This window comes from Lissotriton helveticus, chromosome 2_1, assembly GCF_964261635.1.
Source record: "Lissotriton helveticus chromosome 2_1, aLisHel1.1, whole genome shotgun sequence".
NCBI classification, from domain to species: domain Eukaryota; kingdom Metazoa; phylum Chordata; class Amphibia; order Caudata; family Salamandridae; genus Lissotriton; species Lissotriton helveticus.
The window spans coordinates 1399856886-1399878200 of NC_136059.1; the positions used below are offsets into that span (position 1 = coordinate 1399856886).

Sequence of the window (21315 nt, forward strand, 5' to 3'; positions counted from 1 at the left end):
GCAGGGGAGCAGGGAGGGGGGTGGGGACAGGGTTTTGGGGGAGAGGGTGGGAGGGGAGGGGGGGTGGTGGGGATCAGTTACAAGGTTTTGGCTATGTCACACCAGGTATGTTATTGTCTCGTCGACAGTTAAGCTACTTCACGCAGGGCCTCAGGTCGGAAATATGGTTCCACACATCTGCAGGAGATTTGGAGGGAGACTCTGCTAGGGGATACACATTCCGATGAAGTGGGATAAGAGTTTAAAGGTACTAAGCTGGAACGTCAACGGGCTAGGGGACAAGCTCAAATGCACTATTGTTCTACAATTTGTTAAAAGACACCTCCCTGATGTAGTTCTCCTCCAGGAGACACACCTATTAGGAAATACATGCCACTGAACCGTTGGGGTTACTACATGGCGGCACACTCAGTCTTCACCTCGAGATCACGAGGGGTAGGCATACTACTCCGGCGCAACTTTCCCTTAGTCGTTGAACAATCAGACTGTGACACCCTGGGACGCTTTGCTACGGTGTCGGGTTCCTGGGAGGGATACAAGATCAACCTTGTCTCGGTCTACATTCCACCCGGTCTCCAAACACAAACATATCAAGATCTAGGTAGAATGATCCTTTCGCTCCCCGAGGGGCGCCTCCTGATAGGGGGTGACTTCAACGCTGTTGTATCCGGGACCCTAGACAGATTTCCTCCCAGAGACATCCCACCCGGCCATAGATGGCTTCCTGACTTCCTGGACGCCGTTGGTCTTTTGGACTTGTGGCGAACTCGCCACCCGCGAGATACACAGTACACCTTCTTCTCGGGCCCACATCGGTCGTTTTTCCGCCTTGATTATATTCTTGCGCCACAATATCGCGACACGACACTTCAGAAGGTCACACATTTGGCGAGAGGCATCTCAGACCACTCGCCGTTGTTTGCCCACCTCACACTGGGTGATAAACAAGAAGGCTGCACTGCACCGATTAACGCGTGGGACCTGCGCTGTGAACCCATCCGGCGTAAACTCCTCCTGTCCATAGACCGATACTTCGCAGAAAATGATGGTACGGTGGCCTCGTCCACGGTGCTCTGGGAGGCATTTAAAACTGTACTAAGAGGAGAAGCCCTCTCGGCGATCTCCGGTCGCCAAAAGGAACGTGAAGTGCAAATCGTAAACATGGAGAGGGACCTGTTGGAGCGGGAAGCAGAGGCTAACGCAGAGGGTGAGCCTGAAGCAGTTCATCTCATGGAACTCAAGGCAGCGGAATACAGAGCCCTAGTTACTGATGCTGCCAAGACCATAGCCAGGGACAAAAAGGGCAGACTATATGATCAAGGGGACAAAGCGGGCAAGCTCATAGCTTGGCTAGACAAAAAGCAACAGGCACAGAGGACAGTCGCAGAGCTCAAAACGGACACTGGTGCCGTGATCACTGAACCCCGTGACATAGTCCGGGAATTTGCGTCACATTATCAGAAGGTATACAGCAAGGGCTTTGACAGACCGGAGGACGACTCGGTCTCCTTGCTGACCGACATCCGAATGCCCTCTCTCTCAGATTTGGAGAGGGAAGACCTGGAGGCGCCAATAACTGTTGAGGAACTGGCCCAAACGATCGGGGACCTTCGGTCCGGGAAAGCGTTGGGGCCCAAAGGCTTTCCAATTGAAATATATAAGCCCGCGCCTTCTGGCCTTAGTCCCTACTTAAAGAAAATGTTTGAGGAGAGCAAGGAACGAGGTATTCTGCCGCGTGATCAGCGAATGGCCACAATAGTGGCCATCCATAAAGTGGGGAAACCGAGAGATTCCTGCACCTCCTACAGGCCCATATCCCTCCTCAATGCAGAGCCCAAAATATTGGCCAAAGTCCTCGCCAATAGACTAAAACCTGTCCTCCCCGCTTTAGTTCATCCGGACCAGTCTGGCTTTATGCCACACCGGAACACAGCGCTCAACCTCCGCAGGTTGCACGGAGTCATGGGTCGTTGCCATACTCTCCAGGAAGATGCAGTGGTACTATCCCTTGACACTACGATGGCTTTTGACACGCTCGAGTGGTCATATATGATGGCTGTCCTTCGTAAATTGGGATTCGGCCCGAGCTTTATAGGATGGGTGCGCCTTTTGTACGCAGCACCCTTGGCCCAGGTCTCTGTCAACAATGAAATCTCTGCAATATTTGAACTCGGGCGAGGACCGCGACAGGGATGCCCCCTCTCGCCCCTCCTCTTTGCCCTCTCACTGGAGCCCCTAGCCGCTTGGATCAGGCAAGACCTATCCATGAAAGGAATACGCTGGGCCGACGGATGGGAGTACAGGATTTCGCTCTACGCGGATGATGTCCTGCTCTCTCTCACCAGACCTCGTAAGTCCCTCATAGTGGTTATGGATATTATCAACAACTTCGGGAAAAACTCAGGCTACAGGATTAACTGGGGCAAATCTGTCCTCTATGTCCTACAGGGTGAGGCTCCGTGCTCCCGCGGAATTGCCCCATCGCGGTAACCACCGAGGGGTTCCGTTATTTGGGGGTATTCATCTCCAAAGAACCGGACGTCAGATACGAGAAGAACCTTCTCCCGCCTCTGCAGCAATTCAGGAGGGACGTTGCCTCCTGGCAGCGACTACCGCTGTACCTCTTCGGACGGGCAGCCCTCTTCAAAATGATGGCACTGCCTAGGTTCCTTTACGCCTTGCAAAATTACCCGGACCTGGTCCCAAATGCCTACTTCGCTTCTATTGAGGCCGCGCAGAGGGAACTGCTGTGGTCTGGCATACCCCGCATCTCCATACAGAAATTGACCCTGGGATGGTTCGATGGCGGTATAGCACTCCCTGATATCCGTAAATATTACTGGGTCACACACCTCTCCGCCATCAATCAGTGTACCTACAGTGATGGTAACGACCCGGCAAACGGAATGGAACGCTGGCTTTTACCAGGCGGTAACTTCGAAGCGGCGCTCTACTCCAAACCGGGACGATACTTGCTGACGGGACCCACGCAACACTCGGTGCAGCTATGGCATATTGTACAACGCAAACTGGGCTGGGCTGACACCCTCACGATGGCCACCCCCCTGTGGGTTTCTGAGAGACTCGGAACGCTAGGCCGTACCAAGGGGTTCCGTAATTGGGACCTCATAGGCATATCTTATGTTCGGGACCTATGGGGCCCAAAGGGGATTATACCTTTTGCCTCCCTCCAGCACACCTACGAACTGGCTCACTCAGAACACTTTAGATACACGCAGATCAGACACTCCCTCCAGGCTAACATTCTGGCGGGAACACAGCACCCTGCCTCCTCCCCGCTGGAGGATAGACTCCTCGAGGGCCATCTCCCTGAACATGCCATATCACTCACGTACAAAAACTCATTAACCACTCCCCTGACCTATTGCTCCCCCTCAAGGGTAAATGGGAAGCTGACGGTCTAGAAATTGATGAGGAGGAATGGCAATCTGCACTAGCCTCCCCTAAGGAGGTGGCTATATCGGCCAGACTCTGGCTCATTCAATTAAAAATCCTACATCGTGTCTACCTCTCCGGGACTAGACTGCAACGAATGGGCCCAAGTTCAGATGGGTTATGTAGACGGGGATGCGGAGAGGTGGGGTCCTTCTTACACATACTCTGGGAGTGCCCGCGGTTGCAGCATTACTGGACCTGAGTGACCCGATGTATGCAGGAAGTATGGGAGGTGGAGATCAGACTTGAAGCTAAAAGGTGCCTGTTAAACATCTGGGAACATACGGACCTATCGCAGAGTGGGAAGTTATGGGCCACCCTGGGATTTGCGATTGCCAAAAGGAACATTGCTAGGCCGTTCGATCTCCTAAGGTCGACCAATGGAAAACTGACATGGATTGGTGCATGCTCCAAGAAAAGACGGTGTACGAGGCACGGGGCTTCCCTCGGAAATGGACACAAATCTGGACAACCTGGAACGAGTACAGAGGGAACGTTTGTGAACCCCCGCAGAACGCCTTAATTGACGAACCGCTTGTACTATGAATGTTCTTCGAAATACTTTTGTATGCCTCCATACTGTGATCAGTATGCATGCCCTGGAATTCCCTGTGTTTGAATGTAGGATATTGTTGCCTTGATTGTGATGATTGCCACCTATGTTTTTCCTTTTTGTTACTAAAAAAAAGAATTAAAAAAAAAAAACAGTACCATATGAACGTGTTGGGTTTGGATGAATATGGTGGGTTTGGGGTCCTGAATTTCTGCATATATTATTTGGTCACCCAGTGGAGTTCGCGAGGCACTGGTATCACTCTGACGCCCGGGTCCCCTACTTAACACCTGAAGCAGACCTTGTGTACCCCACACCCCATGACACTCAGACAGTTTCTACAACTAGCTGAGCTTTGAAACAACTTATCCAGGCAACCAGGAATCACTTTCTCTATTCCTCAGCTATACCGTTTGATGGGAACCTTTGGTTACTGATCACATAGGAGCATACTGTGTCCAAACACAACCTGGTAACGTTTGGGGACTTGTACCCCAGTGGATACATCTTCTCACGTACTGAAGATGTCCGCTTTAGAGATGCATCATTCATGGACCAGTTTGTATTACGAAGGCCGCAGGGGGCACTCAGAACTCTAATCTCTAGTTATCCCCTCAAACCGCCCAAATTCCCCCAACTGACGCTACTCATTAAAAATAACAGCGGGGAGCACCTGATGTCCAAGATGTATAAATCTACCATTGCCCTATTACCCAATAGAGTTGCAGAGGTACATGCTGCGTGGGAACGGGACCTGGGCCAGCCCCTCTCTGACCACCAGTGGCGCTACTGTTGTGACACGCAAGATTTCCTTTAACCATAAACACGAACTGTTACACTTCAAGTTTATATGGCGTGCATACATGTTGGACTTGGTCCTTGTTGGCAGGTTCACTGCTAAACTTTTTGCTTTAAGTTCTGACATGGTGTTGGTGGTTTTAGGCCTCTAGGCACTTTAGCACTGTGGTCCAGTGTAAAGTGCGTGCGCTCTCTGTGTACATTTGTTAAGGCTGGCCTGCCCTCCCATAGGAATGCTTTGGGGATTCCCTGATCAGTGTGTGTCAGTGGTAATTCATGGTATGGGAGGAGCAGCTTGGTCAAATTTAGCATGTATGAAATTGTGAGAATAAATGCTGCACAATTGTGTGTGCAGATTTATTGTGACTATGGGAGAAATGCCACTTTCAGAAGTTGGCATTTGTGTGTTATGTGTCTGCCTGCCTGATGTGAATTGCATGTCCGGCTTGTGAGTGACAGGGGCTGGGAGGTGTGTGTGGCTCCAAGAGGGGCAGGGTGAGTCAGCGCTGGGCTGAATAGGACATCTGGACTGTGAGTAGTGGGAGGGGTAATCCCCTGACTCTGAATAGGATGGTGCCTGCCCTAGTGAATGCTGGCTCCGCACCCTGTGGTGTGTCTGATCACCTAGCCCCCAACCGGACAAAGGGGAAGAGGAGCTTGCAAAACAAAGTGCTCCAAATCCCCCCTGAACCAGTTGCATCTGGTTCCCCCATGCTCTGCACTAAAGACGAAGGAAATGTAGGTGAAATATAGGGGCTGTCACCCATGAAAATGTTCAGTTCTGTACCTGTCAAAACCAAAGGGGATGATAGACAGAGTGTTAAACATTGCAAGCACTCACCCCCAGTCAACGGATCTCGGTTTAATCCATCATCATTCTTTAGCTTACTCTACCACCCCAGTTCAGACATGGCCATATGCAAATCAGTCTGACCCTTTACCTCATGGAAACAGTCCAGCCCTAACTGCCAATCCATGTCTTCCCTGGACTGGAAACAAGCATCCTGGGACCGGTTTCTGGCTAATCAGCCATCATCAGCCAGTCTAGCTTGAATCCAGTGGCAAAGTGAGCAAGGGACCCACGTCTGCGCATACCCTGACATCCTAGGGTGAACAAAGCAAAACCAAAGGGGGTGATGGACGGACTGTTGAACATTGCAAGCACTCACCCCCAGACAACTGATCTGGGTTTAATCCATCATCATTCTTTAGCTCACTCCGCCACCCCAGTTCAGACATGGCCATATGCAAATCAGTATGACCCTGTGCCTCAGGGGCACAGTCCAGCCTGAACTGCCAAGCCATGTCTTCCCTGGACCAGAAACAAGCATCCTGGGACCGGTTTCTGGCTGATCAGCCATCATAAGCCAGGCTAGCTTGAATCCAATGGCAAAGTGAGCAAGGGACCCACGTCTGGGTATACCCTGCCAACTTAGGTCAAACAAAGCAAAACCAAAGGGGATGATGGACGGAGTGTTGAACATTGCAAGCACTCACCCCCAGTCAACTGATCTGGGTTTAATCCATCATCATTCTTTAGCTCACTCCGCCACCCCAGTTCAGACATGGCCATATGCAAATCAGTATGACCCTGTGCCTCAGGGGCACAGTCCAGCCTGAACTGCCAAGCCATGTCTTCCCTGGACCAGAAACAAGCATCCTGGGACCGGTTTCTGGCTAATCAGCCGTCATCAGCCAGGCTAGCATGCCCACGTTTTTTTCACAGCTGCATGGCAATTAGTGTCAGCTGCAATGTTTAGGCATTCCTTTGGGGGCAGTTTTGAGTAAGATAGGAGTGAGATGCACTCCTCTGCCCCAGCGCAATTACGCGTTTTTGGATATTGTATGCATTGGCAGCGCGCCCTGACACTTTGGACATAGGGCATTTGAGCCCCTTAGAGAAGGTCAGTTGGCCAGGGAGACTGTGAGGTTTGTAGTGCGCCAAGCCCTAATGTGATTTATGTGATGCTAGGAAATGTGATTCATTTACTATGATTTACGCACCCTGTGGTATGCCTCTAACTGTGGTTTGACTCAGGCAAGACACAAGTAGCCTCTCTAGAGTGCTACAATCTTTAAGCCAGGCACTCTGGCACCCCCAAGTAAGCCAGCTAGTAGAAGAGGTTCTCCCAAATATCCGAAGTCACTTTCAGGTTTAGTTGGTGTTCTAAAGTGATAGTCTTCCAGAGAGGACTTTTAAGCTGGGGACATTGGATGAATTTGCTTTGCACTTTTATTGAAATACGTAATGGACCTTGGCCACCTTGCCTAAGAATGTAGGAGGTCTTTTAGGACTGTATGCAAATAGGAGGCACCACCTCTGAGAGTCTAATCATATAAAATATGTCTCAGATTTGAGAATATCATTTTCAGTGTATGGATTATTAATTTAAAATATTTTGTATCTTTTGTCCAGGAATTCTCCAGTGCGATCCAGGTTCAGTAAGAGATCAAACTCAGATCTTCAGATTGTTTTGCCATGAATGTCTAAGAGTTTTTCATGATCGACTGATCAACACTGAAGACAAGCAGTATTATCTTGCAATGTTATCAGAAATGTCTAGTAAGTTTCTACTTCACATGACCATCAATAGTACCATTTCACATTAAATCTTTCTCCCAGAATTTCTTAAAATGCAAATGTAACTTTCTTTATTTTTTTGTGTTTATAGGTAAACATTTTGCCATCCAGATTGGTCCAGAATATTTTGTCACTAAACCAATCATTTTTGGAGACTTCATGAAGGTAAATAAATAAATATTTGGTCTAGTGAAAATAGAGCCTAAGTTGTTATATTGCTCTTCTTTTTTATGAGATACATTCTGCTGTGTCACCATGAAGGTATGCTCAAATAATAGCTACACACTTAAAATATCTGAGACCACCTATGTGGGTCCCTTTTGTACAACATTGGCTCTGCTGTTAATGTATAATGAGCATGACTCGCAAAGGTAATTGCACTTCACAATTCACAAATACAATCATTTGCAAGTGCAAATTTCTATTCCTTATTTGCAGAATCATTTGTAGAATCACGGATGGTGTGAATTTCCACCTGTAAATACAGTCTATTACAAAATGTTAATGTTAATTAATTAACTATGTCTGAGGACATTCTACCTTTTTAGGAAGAGAGTTGGTTTTCTGCACTTGGGGAAGCGAGTGGACTGGAGCCGTCTCCAGCTTTGGGACTTCTTTCCCCTCCTAGCCTTGCTTCTGAGGAGAGTTCCTCTTTTCTAGACATGCTTAGGAGGGTGACTGTGGTTTTGGAGTTGGGTCTCCCTATGGTAGAGAAATCTACTGATCCCTGATTGATGTGCCTTATTAGGGTCAGTCATGCTATATCTTGTAGGCACCTGCCCGCTCCTGGAGATACAGCTTGTCTCCTCAGGCATCCTACCTCTCATAGTCTGATGGTACAGGCTGCGTAAGCCTCTCAAAATATGGATTCTTTGCCTAATGCTGCATTGGATAGAGAATCTACGAGGAAGGATTTGTGGGGCAGATATATTTTTTCCTCCACTAGTTTTGACATAAGGTTCACTAACACGTCTTTTGTTCTTGGGCATTTTTCTCACGCTTTGTGGGATTCATTGTAGACTATGCACAACTTGAGTCTCAATCCTGAGCAATTGTGTATAATGTCAAATATCAGTAAAGAGAGTTCATAATGCCATAGTAGTCTCAAGTCAATCTTTTTTATTCATATGTTGTCATCAGCTACGAAGGACAAAATTGATTCATGGATGGTTCATATTATCTCATTGAAGCGGCCAACACGTGTTTCGTATTGGGACAATCACACATCGACTTCCTCAGGGCTACAACAAATAGAGGAATTGTAGACTCAAAAGCCCATCATCTCACAATAATCAAGAAGCTAGACTGTGAAAGACCACTGGAAGAGAATACAGACAAGATGCCACCACAAGTGCACCTAAGAGATACCGTATGTGATGAGACGATACATCTTTTAGGGCCAAACTAAAGAGGAAATATGTATAGAGAAGTACATATAAAGAAAACTGAAAGTGTGCAAAGAGTAATAGTGATAGAAAACCTAGATGCCCAAAAAACCAGTCAGTGCAAAATGTGCAAAAAAATGCACATCAATACTCGAGGTTTGTGTAGTTTAAAACATTTACATCAATACCAAGAGCTCACCATAACGTCATGCACTGTGTCTGTTTCTTTTTCGGACTGGAGATTAAAAATATATATCCAATAAGAATCTGCAACCATAAAAACCAATATGTCAATAGCTGCCTTCATCACTTAATATACATAGAGATGATTCCTGCACAGTTATGTCCAGTATAATAAGGTCGTTACTAAAAGGTTCTGAGGATATGGCCCATAGGGTTAAATCAATATCATATCCAACCATCAAATACTTAGGAAATAAAGGGCCGAGGGGATAGTGTACATGAAAGAGGATTTTTCTCATCCGGCTAGTTAAGGAGGCATACCCATAAGTTTTCAGTGAAACTAGATCCAATTATAAAGAGAGCACTGAAGGAATAGTTGGTCATTCCCTGGCGGAAATGCGGGAGAAGTGAGCAACATAAGATACCCAATGTAAGGTGAATCACAACCTTCCTAAAAGGGAAATTACTCCACATGTGTATAATATATTACCTGTATCCCAAAAAATTCTTGGTAAGAGGCAATGCAATTTGTCTGTAAAAGAAACAAAGGCAAATATCAGTACTGCCATAATCTAGGTTCAATTTAAATTTAAACAAACATTAAAAAGCTGAAGTTAAAAAGCCAATTCTTATCTCCAGAGCCGTCCCATAGGAAACAAGAACCCCCTTGCATCAGTCACATCAAATTCAGGGATTAAAGAAAATCATAGTGAGGCTAACTATGGTCTATTAGCGATGTGTCCATATAGTCCCCCTAGTTGCTCAACATATTTCGTAGCGGTAATGATTGTATCTCTTTACTGATATTTGACATTATACACAATTGCTCAGGATTGAGACTCAAGTTGTGCAAGTTCTCTTCGTGAACCCGTATTCACGGAAGTATTTGGGGAACGTGGGTGGCCGTTCCCCCCTCTCTCCTTTGAGCAAGCGAGAATCTGTGGTGTTCTAGTTACGTTGATGGTTATGCGCAGTACAGAACCTAGCCACACTTCTTCCTTGCAGACTATGTTGCCAACACTTCCAGATGGCCTCCGACCTAGTCTTGCACAGCTGATTAGGGATGGACAACAAGCAACTAGGCTGATAATTAGATCTGGCATGGATACTACTGATTTGGTAGGTCAGGCCATGGCATCCTCTGTGACACTACGTCATCATGCCTGGTTGCGTACCTCGAAGCAAACACTTGGAGATGATGGACAGAGTGCTGAAACTTTTCAGACACTCACCCACAGTCACAGATCTGGGTTGAATCTATCATTGTTCTTTAGCTCACTTTACCAGCCCGGTTTCAGACCCATCTATATGTAAAACAGTCTTGACCCTATTCCACATGGGAACAGTCCAGCCCAATTTGCCAAGCCAAGTCTTCCCTGGACCAGAAACAAGCAACCTGGGACTGGTTTTGGGGTAACACCCTTCATCAGCCAGACTAGCTTGAATCCAGTGGCAACGTGAGCAAGGGACCTACTTCTGGGCATACCCTGCCAACTTAGGGTGAACAAAGCAAACACAAGATGATGGACAGAGTGCTGAAACTTTTCAGACACAGATCTGAGTTGAATTCAGCTCACTTTGCCAACCAAGCTCATACCCAGCTATATACAAATCAGTTTTGACCCTATTCCTCAGGGGAACTGTCCAGCCTGAACTGCCAAGCCAGGTCTTCCCTGGACCAGAAACAAGCATCCTGGGACAAGTTTTGGGGTAAAACCGCTCATCAGTCAGGCTAGCTTGAATCCAGTGGCAGAGTGAGTAGGGGACCCACGTCTGGGCAGACCCTGCCAACTTAGGGCGAACAAAGCAAACACAAGGAGATGATCGATGTAGCGCTGAAACCTTTCAGACACTCACTTCCAGTCACAGATCTGGGTTTAATCCATCATCGTTATACCATCAACCTACTTCAGGCTTTTCAGAGGTTGTCTAAGGTTTGGTTGATAGCCCTTTGATGGCACTGAACTTTTCGGTGCCCAGGTTAACTCGGTTTTGTAGCGTTTCTGCGACAGTCGAGGTGAAACAGAGTCCTAATTGAAATCTTTCTGATTATCTGTCTCTGTAATGTTTTAGGCTTGTATGGGGGATGTTGATCCTTAATTTTTTGAATGGCTGACCATTTTACAGCAGTGCCACGGATGTCTATTCTGCCTGTTGGTGGCTTCCAGTGTGGTGTTCCTCCGGTTAGCAGGTATTATTCTTTCAACACTGTTTATGACAGGTTATGTCCCCTTTTTGCATTTTACAAGGACATCTATTTCATAGGTTTTCCTTCCTTTTTTCCTTTGATGATGGGCATTATGCTCAAGAGGTCCTTTGCTTGTGGTATTATCTTCCTATTGAGGAAGTTTACCTATGTCATCTGGTCCAGGAGGCATTTCTGTGTGCTTGTAAGCATTGCTTTTAACTTTCAGCATCTCTTACATGGACATCTTGATTGTGCATTTTGTAGGAGCTTCTGTGGGATTCCATTATTGAGGAATCTCTGGTCATTCCATGGCTATACAAAGAGCATCCTAATACTTTTCGGATACTCTGTGTTTCCACTTCAATGGAGTATTGGGCTCTCCTCTGCAGTCCATGTTTCCGACATGGCTGAGGCTCCCATTTGGACATTTTTTTTTTTAATGTTATAATATCGTTTATTAGACTTCTCATCCATGTCACCTAATTGTAAACAATAAAAACAATATATATAATGTATGCATAGAATTAAAACATGAATAGTCTTAAAGTTTCATACACAATAAATAGAGATTTCGAATCCACTAATTATATTTAAAAAGGTCATGGCTGGGGCAATTCTCTTTAGGCCTGAGGTTAGAACACTTTGCGAGCCAGTAACCAGTCATAAATTGGTTAGGGGCCGTTAAATAGGCTGTTTGTTATGTAGGAAGACTCTCTAAATCAGTGTTTCTTAAAATTGTCCACAGACCCAAACAAACTGCAATTTCTTTTTTTGGCGACTGGTAATACTGCATAGCATATGTTATTTATTTATTATTATTTTTTTCCCCCAAGACCTTTATTGCATAGTTCAAAGTGACACAGCATGGAGCCTACAACCCCGGGGGCCAGCTGCGGTACATACAGGTACGTAGTAAGATACCCTGAGCAACCCAGCCATTCAGCCGACATCCCGGAGGTTCGGCGGCGTGGTAGCTAGGCGCGCACAGAATAGTCAAAATCATGTACCGGATAGTCCAGCGGTCTATGGTATTTTCATTGCAAACAAACATAACAAATCGCAGCAGAGGAAACAAGTATATGAGCCATTGCAGTCAGCATTCATCGTCACAGAGCACACACAGCACGGTAGCAACCAGTTCCACACTCACCGAGGGGTGACCCGCCTGGACATAGCCATATCCGCCGTCGGGGAGGTACATAAGTGGCCCCTATTTCTTATCCCAGACTCCGGGACAACCTCTAGTTTTATAAACTGATTTTTCTGACAACATGCACACATCCATTGCAGCCACCCACCGGATCAGGAGTGGTTTGTGTGGTGAACCCCATTGCATGGCTATCTCACGCTTTATGAGAAGGAAGCTAAGGTTTACCCAGCGCTGTTCTATCGCAGTTAGGTCTGTGGGGTCCCATATAGTAAGAAGCGCGCATTTGGGAGACAGGGGGACCGGTTTCCCAAGGGCATCAGTCATTTTCAGGGCCGCACGGTTCCAAAGGTCTTGGACTGATGGGCATTCCCACAGGATATGATAGAAAGTGCCCGTTGAGCCACATCGACGGAGGCAAAGGTCAGACAGGCGTCGGCCTATTTTGGCTAAGAGGGGACCCGACATGTAAGTCCTGTGTAGTATTTTCAATTGTATCAAGCGGATTCTATGATTAATGGCTGACTCTCGTGGGGACATCAATGCTGACTGCCATTCTGCATCTTCCATATCGCCAATGTCAGTCTGCCACTTTGCCCGGAGGAGGTGAAAAGAATTTGGCATGTTGTTGCACAATTTGCGATATGTGTTAGAGATCGCCTTAGCTTGTAGGGGTTCGGACAAGAGTCTATCCTCGAGGGGTGAGGACTGTGGAAGGGAGGCGAGGTCTGGGATGTTGGTGAGTATAGCGTGTTTAATTTGGAGGTAGCGGAAGGTCTCAGAAGTCGCCAGGTTGTATGTGTTCTGGAGGTCTTTGAATGTCAGTAGTGTGCCCTCGTGGAGTAGGTCGCCAATAGTGGATATGCCTATTGTGTCCCATTTATCAAAGTCACTGCAATGACAAAGGGTGCCAAGTTTGTATGAGGTCCAGAGTGGTGTGGATAGCGTGAAGGTGTTAGCCCACCCGAGTCGCTTGTTTGCGCGGTGCCAAATGGACAGCGTGTGGACATCGGGCCTATATAACGAGTACGGGAGTGTTTGCCGTATAGAGCCTCGAGGTACCCACCGCAGCTTGTCTGGTATTTCTCCAGGTGGAAGGCAGGGTTTGTAGGCGTGCTGTAGAGCCATGAATTGGTGGCGACCAATTGGGTTGCCCAATAGTAGAGACGGATGTTGGGGAGGGCGATACCCCCGTCATACCATCCTTGCGTGAGAGAGATGAGGGCAATGCGGGGGGAGCCGCCATTCCATAGGAGGAGGCGGATGTCTCCTTCGATCAAATTAAAGTAGGAGTCCGGTATTGGAAATGGACAGTTTTGTAGAGCATAGAGGAACCGAGGGAGTGCAAGCATTTTAAATAGGGCAGCTCTACCGGGGAGAGAGAGGGGAAGCGACCTCCAATGTGAGACGTCCGTATGGAGTTTCTGAAGTGGGCCGTTAAGGTTGCGGTCATGAAAAAGGTGGGGATCGGGGGTGACAAAAATCCCCAGATATTTAAAACCATCCTGGGCAATTTCGACTGAGTAGCCTCTCGGGAGAGGGGGGGTGGACCACGAAGAACATACAGCACTGATTTCGACCAATTAATGGAGAAGCCCGAGTATTTGCCAAAGTTAGTAATCACGTGCAGCAGGCTGTTAAGGGAGGACCGGGGGGAGGAGAGATATACTAGAATGTCGTCCGCGTATAGCTTATCGACTATATCAGCACTCCACCGGAGGCCTCGGATAGAATTATCAGTTCTAATCCAGTGAGCTAGGGGCTCCAAAGTAAGGGTGAACAACAAAGGAGACAGCGGGCACCCCTGCCTTGTACCTCTGTGAAGGGGAAAGCGCCTGGATGTATGACCGTTGACATAGCCCTGACCCCAAAGATCGGTGTATAGTAGCCGAACCCACCGTATAAATTTAGGGCCAAAACCAAAACGTGGGAGTACTTCGAAGAGGTAGGACCATTCGATAGAATCGAAGGCAAGTGTCGCGTCGAGGGAGAGGATAACTGCGTCTTCCCGAAGGTGCGGTATCCTACTCATGACATTATGGACACGGCGGAGATTGAGCGCAGTGTTGCGACCCGGGGGGAAGCCCAATTGATCTTCGTGTATCAAGGCAGGGAGAACGGTCATGAGTCTAGTGGCTAGGAGCTTGGCAAGGACCTTTACTTCAGCGTTAATGAGAGAGATAGGTCGGTATGAGCTGCAGTCAGCAGCTGGCTTATTAGGCTTACAGATAACCACGATCGAGGCCAATCGCTGGTCTTGCGGCAAGCAGCCTACGTCACAGCTGTCTTCGAACATCGCTTTAAGATGCGGGAGGATCTCGCCCGCCATGCCCTTCAGGAACTCAATAGGGACGCCGTTGGGGCCCATTGCCTTGCCGGAGTTAACAGAGAATAAGGCGTTTTGGACTTCTTCCGTTGTGAGGTCCGCCTCGAGCTCCTGCATTTCGGACTCAGAGAGAGCGGGGAGGCTCATTTCGGCTAAGAGTAGTTTGGATTCTTCCGCACCATAATGGGCTCTGGCGGTGTAGACCCCCTCCAAGTGGGTGGCAAAAGCCTCTGCTATATCGCTCGGGTCTGTGACAGTAGATCGGTCAGGAAGGGTTAATTCCGGGATCCAACGGGAGCCTTGCTCCCGTTTTTCAAGCCAGGCGAGCATCTTACCCGCTCTGTCCCCAGTTCATAAACCCGGTGGCGGGTTTTGAGGAGTTTGGCTTGCGCCTTTTCAAGAGCCAGTGCCCTATACTCCATTTGTTTCGCTTGTAGGCGAGCCGACACCTCTTCAGTGGGGTGCACGTTGTGGAGGGACTCCAGGTGAAGTAAGTCTGCTTCTACATGCACCAATTGTTCATGTTGTTTACGGAGGTAACCGTTCTTAAGGGCCAGCGCTGAACCTTTGATTACTGCTTTGTATGCCTGCCATAGTGTCGTGGCCGAAGGTACAGACCCCACATTCTCGGCGAAGTAGTATTCGGTGTGTGCAAGCAGGCTATCGTGTATGTCAGGGATTTTTAAAAGCCAGGGCGCGATTATAATGGGACCCCGCATCCTCGGGCGGTGATGTGTGAACTGGATCGTGAGGGGGGAATGGTCGTAGATCCCTCTAGGGAGCCCCTCCGGATGACGGAAGAATTGTAAATCATTAGTGGGTGCGAAGAAGTAATCTATACGCGAGCTGCTATTGTGAGCGTTGGAATACTGCGTGTAGTAAGATGTGTGAGGGTGGGAGCGGCGCCAAAGGTCCTCGAGCCCCATCAAGTGCGCAAAGTTGGATAGGTCTGAACAGGACTTGTGTGAGGGACGGTGGGGGTGTCTATCTACGGCATCGTTCATTGTCATATTGAAATCCCCCCCAATGAGCAGGGGCCCCTGTGGAAGATCGAGCATTAGGTGTTGTATGGTCTGGAGTGCATCCGCACCTATGGCTGGAGGGACGTAGATGAAACATTATTCAGTGGTTTGCTTCCCAGGTGGCCTCTATCGCTGCATATCGACCGAGGGGATCAGCCCGCGTTTTTGTGCATGTCAGGGCCACACTACTGCGCACCAGAATACCGGTGCCCCTGGATCCGGAGGTGAAGCCGGCATGCACAAGCAATTTATAACCGCCTCGGTTCAGCGCCCGGCACGTATTACCCATGAGATGCGTCTCTTGAAGGAGGACCAGGTCTGGAGAGCGGCGTTTAAGATATTGCATTACCACCCCCCTTTTTATCTTATTGCCAAGACCATTAACGTTCCACGTCATAATGGTCAGGGACGTCATCAGAGAGGGCATCATGGCGGTTTAAACAAGTGAGAATGTGCACGGATTAACGGTGTGTGGTGGATAGGATATCGACCAGAGACAGGAGTTCCAGGGGAGTGGGTCACCCCAGAATCCGGTGGGGGCCCGGCAGGGCCGAAGTGTGAGTAATAGGTAGATCATGACGGTGTAGGGTAGCATAGAAGTGGGTCCAACGGCGAAAACTCGCCAGAAGTAGCATGTGAGGTCGCGGCGCGCCGTGCGTCGAGCTCTACAATCCAGAATCCTCTGCAATGAATAAGCAAGAACAAGAACAGAGACCATAGGAGTCTCGACTTCAACTTCCCAACCTTCCCCATCCCTCCCAGTCCCTCCCCCCCGCTGTTACCCCCCCAACAACCCCCCACCCTGTGTCCCTGCCCACGGACTTAGAACTATCCACTCCCCAACTAGGCAGAGTGCCTGTCGCCCCCCGAACATTAAAGAGGAGTGTGGAGAGCCAAGGGTGCCCTTGTCGGCCAATAGTAGGATAAGGTTATCTAGTGCGAGTAAACAACTAACAGAAACAAAAGCATTCACATGGTAGATGTCATTGAGAAGAGTTAGACGGGAGCCGGTCCCGTGCCCGGGGTCTCATGGTGGCTAAGCGCCGCTCAGTCTATCATAGGGCACTCAGCAAACCACTTGATAGGGGGAAGCAACATATATAACCAAGTCCGATGATCGCAGGCTTACCAACCTGCACTCCACAGTACCTGCGGGGCGACCCCCGGGGCCAAGTGTTCTCCCTCATTGTGGGCTCCGAGAGGGAGACCCTCTCACCAGTAGGAAGAGTTCAACAGTGATATGACTAGGTCGAGCAACAACAACGGGTATGTGGACCCAGGGGAGGAAAAACCATAAAGGATACATAGAAGTCAAAACTTGGATGAGGTATGAAGTAAATTGTGCTTCAAGTCAATGAGTCTCTGAGGAAGATGGTCTAAGATATGCCGTCTGTCTGATAGCGGAGTCGGTCCGCCAAAGTGGAAAGCATAGCAGCGCGCAGAGGAGCGGCTGAACTGTTCAATTCAACTTGGGTTGATCGGCGTTACTCTTCCTGCACATTGTCCGCGAACAGGTCTTGACTTTCCGGCGGCGCCTCCTCGGTGGAGCGATCAGTGGACCCCCTGTGTCGGGGATGAGTGGAGTTCGATTGTCGCCATCCCTCGAGCCAGTCCCAAACATCAGCAGGAGATTTGAAAAACCAGGTCTTACCCTCCCCCGCAACGCGGAGTTTCACGGGGAACAACATAGCATACTTGATGGATTGTGCCCGGAGTTCCTTCTTCACCTCTAGGAAGCTGCGTCGACGGGCCTGCACCTTCACGGTGAAATCTGGAAAGATCATGATGTGTGCATTGTCAATTCGCAAAGGTGGTCCCGCACGCGCTGTTTGAAGGATGACATCCCGGTCACGGAAGTTGAAGACACGGGCCACGATGGGGCGGGGAGGAGCGCCCGGCTTCGGCTGGCCTCCAGGAACTCTGTGGGCCCGTTCTATGGAGAAATAGTTGGAAAGGTTCTTCGTTTGGAGGTGTTGGAGGACCAATTTCTCCACAAAGAGGTCCGTGGCCGGCTCCTCAAGGCGCTCGGGAACACCAAGGATGCGGAGGTTATTGCGTCGGGCGCGTCCCTCATAGTCATCCAGGAGCACTTCCAACTGGCGTTGATGTTTCTGCAGATGGGCCACCTGTTGCTGTAGTGTGGCGGTGTCATCGACAAGAGCAAGAGTCTTAACCTCAATGTCTTTCACCTTGGAGTCCATTTTCCGAAGGTCGGCATGTAGCAGCGTCACCTCCACATTCACTGAATCAATCCGGGTCTCGAGTGAAGAGCGGACCCCCGCGATTGCCTCCATAACATCGTCCAATGTGGGGGAGGACTTTCCCTGCGGAGGGGGGGTTAGCGGCTTGAGGGTGGCATCTGGAGTCACCTCTTTGGGGTCCCCCCTGGAGCCCCACGACAGTTTATTGATTTGCCTTTGGTTGGCGGGTCGGGTACCTTTGTTGGAGGCCATCGTCGTGTCGGTCCCCGCTTGAGGAACTGGTGAGGGAAGTACGGAGGCAATCCGGATGGAAATAGAAGAGAGGGGGGGGGAGGAAGAGCCCCTCACTGAGAAACTTGGGGGAGGCGAATGAGCGTGGTCCGCGTCCGCAAAGCCGTGGTTGAGGAGGGGGTCGCAACTTCCAAGTACTGACTGGCGGTGGCCACGTGGAGCAAGGAGTCGGTGAGGAGTAGTGAATCAGGAGGACCCCCCGCCGCGGAGTCGGCAGGCTGAGTGTAGGCCGGCAGGAGGCGTCCAGTCAGGCCAATCACGGGGGGCCGCCACGGAGCCTCCGGTAGTCTGTCCAGCCGAGGTATGTAGGAGTCGAGGGGGTGGAGAGGAAGGGGAGCGTCTTACCAGGCCTCAGGAAGTCCCCCCACGATGTCTCGGCGGGCCCCCTCGATACAGCAACCCCTCTCCGTCGAGCCCCACCGGGTCCGGGCCAGAGGTAGGCCGTCAGCCGTGGAGCGAGACCGGGAGCCTCAAATTGGGGCAAGTCCAGGGAAATCGGCTAAGGGAGTCTGTGTTTGTCGCCGGCGCTAGGCCCAAGCCGGGGACTCGCCTAGACGGTGGTGCCGGGCGGGTGGGGGAGGCCGATACGGGTCGTCCCGCTCCTCACCTGCGGGAGCCAGCGGCTAAAAACTAGGCTGGATCTGCTGGGAATCGCCTCCGGGACACTCGACCAGGATATTTGAAGGCGCCGGAGACTGGGCGCGGGCCGGAGCAGCTCCGTAGTAGGGCACTCGGGTACTGTTTAAGCGGCGGCCGCCATCTTGGGCCGATAGGCTCCGGCCATCGGGACCCGTCCACGGCGATACCGGCTAGGCAGGAGGCTCCAGAGGTCAGCCGGGGGCCGCAGTGGGGGCACAGACGGATGCTTGATCGACCCCGGGCCAGGCAGCAGCACTAGCGGAGGTCTGGAGGTCGATTGGCCGTTAGGGCTGAGGAGCCGCCTCAGAGCACGACCATTCTCCTCGGCAGCTAGCCAGGCCCCCCTCTGGACATTCTTAATTGATCGATCCTTCATTTGTTTTGCGGACTTTTTCACTATTTTTAGCAGGGTGCACTTGTTATTGAAATCTTACATTCGACATTTAGTGACCAACCCCCCCCATCTTGACTCTCCCATTATTGTCACTAGCCCCGCTAATACTCATTAGCACCCTTTACCCTCCGCTGCTGTACTAACCCAATCAATTTCCTGGTCCATGCTCCCCGGAACACCGCCCATATTCAGGGACACACCCTCTCCCAGTGCTTCCTCCGGTATCGATTCGGACCCCTCTAACACTTTTGGTCACCCATCCTCCTCTTCAGGTCTCCACACTCACCTTCCTCCCCTCTCCCAACACACAGACCTGTTGGCACGCTTGGACGATATCTCCCTACAGCTACACCATCACTCCCTTGAACTCCACGGGTTGAAAACTCTTTCACTTGAATATCTCCCCTTGTTAAGACCCCTCCTCGCCAGTCCGAGGCCCAAAGCCCCCTCCAAGGCCACGGACACACCTCCCTGTGATCTTCCCCTATCACCTACCACCTCCAAATCTGTTCCTCTACCTAACACAAACTATCGTCCCAGAAGCTCGTCCGATCTCACACCCAACGAGATCGACAATTTGGTCAAATCTTACTCGTCCAATGTGGTCCTTAGCACTAACCCTAATGGTTTAATCCATACCAATCATTCTAACCCTAACAGAGAATCCTACCTCAACTGCAGATTCATAAATAAGGATAACCTCAAGCAAGTCAGTATCTCACAGACCCCTCCCCCCATAGTGCGGCTCCACTCAAATGTATATTACGTAATTGTAGGTCTGCTAGCAAGCATGCCTCCGAGATCTTCGACCTCGACGACGAGATAGACATCATTATCTTCACAGAAACTTGGCTCAAATCTTCCTCCACTCCCTTTCTCGACCTCCTGGTACCCCCCACCCATGACATAATTCGTCTTGACAGAGAACAGAAGCTGGGTGAGGGCCTAGCCTGTATACACCAGAGTACGCTTGCAGTCTCCCTTTCAGAGTCATCTTCGCTGGTAACATGCGAATACCTTTGTCTCAGTTTCTCCTCTCACAATCATCTGGTCTGCAAACTACACTCATTCTACCATCCCCCAGGCGATAATCTCCCCTTCATTGAATAACTGTTGGAAATCATCGCGGGCAATGTAGACTCAACCCAGTCTCACATCTGCATAGGAGATTTTAACCTTCACTGGTCTAACACTAATGATCATGCAGTCTCTTGCCTAAAATCATTTTACTCGACCACGACCTGATTCAACATTGTGACCAGCCTACTCACACTAAAGGGGAAACCTTAGATCTCATCATCTCCAAAGGCCAATCCATCTCTTTGGATTACATTATGCCTTGTGATTGGTCAGACCATCACATCATTTCCTTCCATATCAACTCGGAGGTTCACCGGAGTAAGACACAAAAAACCAAACCGAAGATCTGGAAAAGGGATCTCAGAGATTTCAATACAGCTGAACTAGCTACTCGCTGCAATCAAGCCCTCTCTCCACATTCGGACTTATCTGAAGTACATGCTCTCACTGAATTCTACAACTCTTCCATTTCCAATATTATGGATCTGATGGCCCCACTCCAACAAAAAAATGTTCCTGCAAAAATTTCCAAACCATGGTTCAATGGCAACCTAAATTTTGAACGGCGTAACCCAAGGGCTTTTGAATGGTCCTGGAGAACCACCCCATCAGCTGACAATCTAAAAAACCTTAGAGGAGCAAGAAGTGCATATAACAAACAAATCAAGACAGCCAAGGCAGACTATTTCAGACCCCCAACTTAACCAAGCGGCGAATCAACCCAAGAAACTATTTGAACTGGTTAAACAACAATCGTAGCAGCCCCTAACCACGCAGCTTCAGACATCATACCTCCCTCTTGTGTTGATTTGGCTCCCTTTTTTACTGAAAAAAATAGGCTTATCATCACTGATCTGGAAACCAGGAAGACACTATTGCCACCCAACGAACTCGCACTCCTACGGGCTGCTCCTGACAACACAACACCAACTATCTGGGATATCAAGAACAACGCTTCCTGGGACACCTTTCCCCTTCCTTAACGAAAATTATATCAAAAAGGTATTGCGGACTATCAACCCATCCAATCACTTCAATGACCCGTTACCACCTAATATTTTCAAATTAGTT

At 49.3% G+C, this 21315-nt stretch overlaps 1 protein-coding gene across 1 annotated transcript in view; it reads left to right on the forward strand.

Moving 5' to 3' along the window:
- LOC144818685 (dynein axonemal heavy chain 6-like) overlaps positions 1–21315 on the forward strand; it is a 1395111-nt gene that overhangs the window by 74235 nt on the left and 1299561 nt on the right. The window contains exons 4-5 of the mRNA XM_078676337.1: positions 7224–7370; positions 7480–7553. Coding sequence (XP_078532463.1) covers positions 7224–7370; positions 7480–7553 — 221 coding nt within the window. The remainder of the gene's footprint in view (positions 1–7223; positions 7371–7479; positions 7554–21315) is intronic.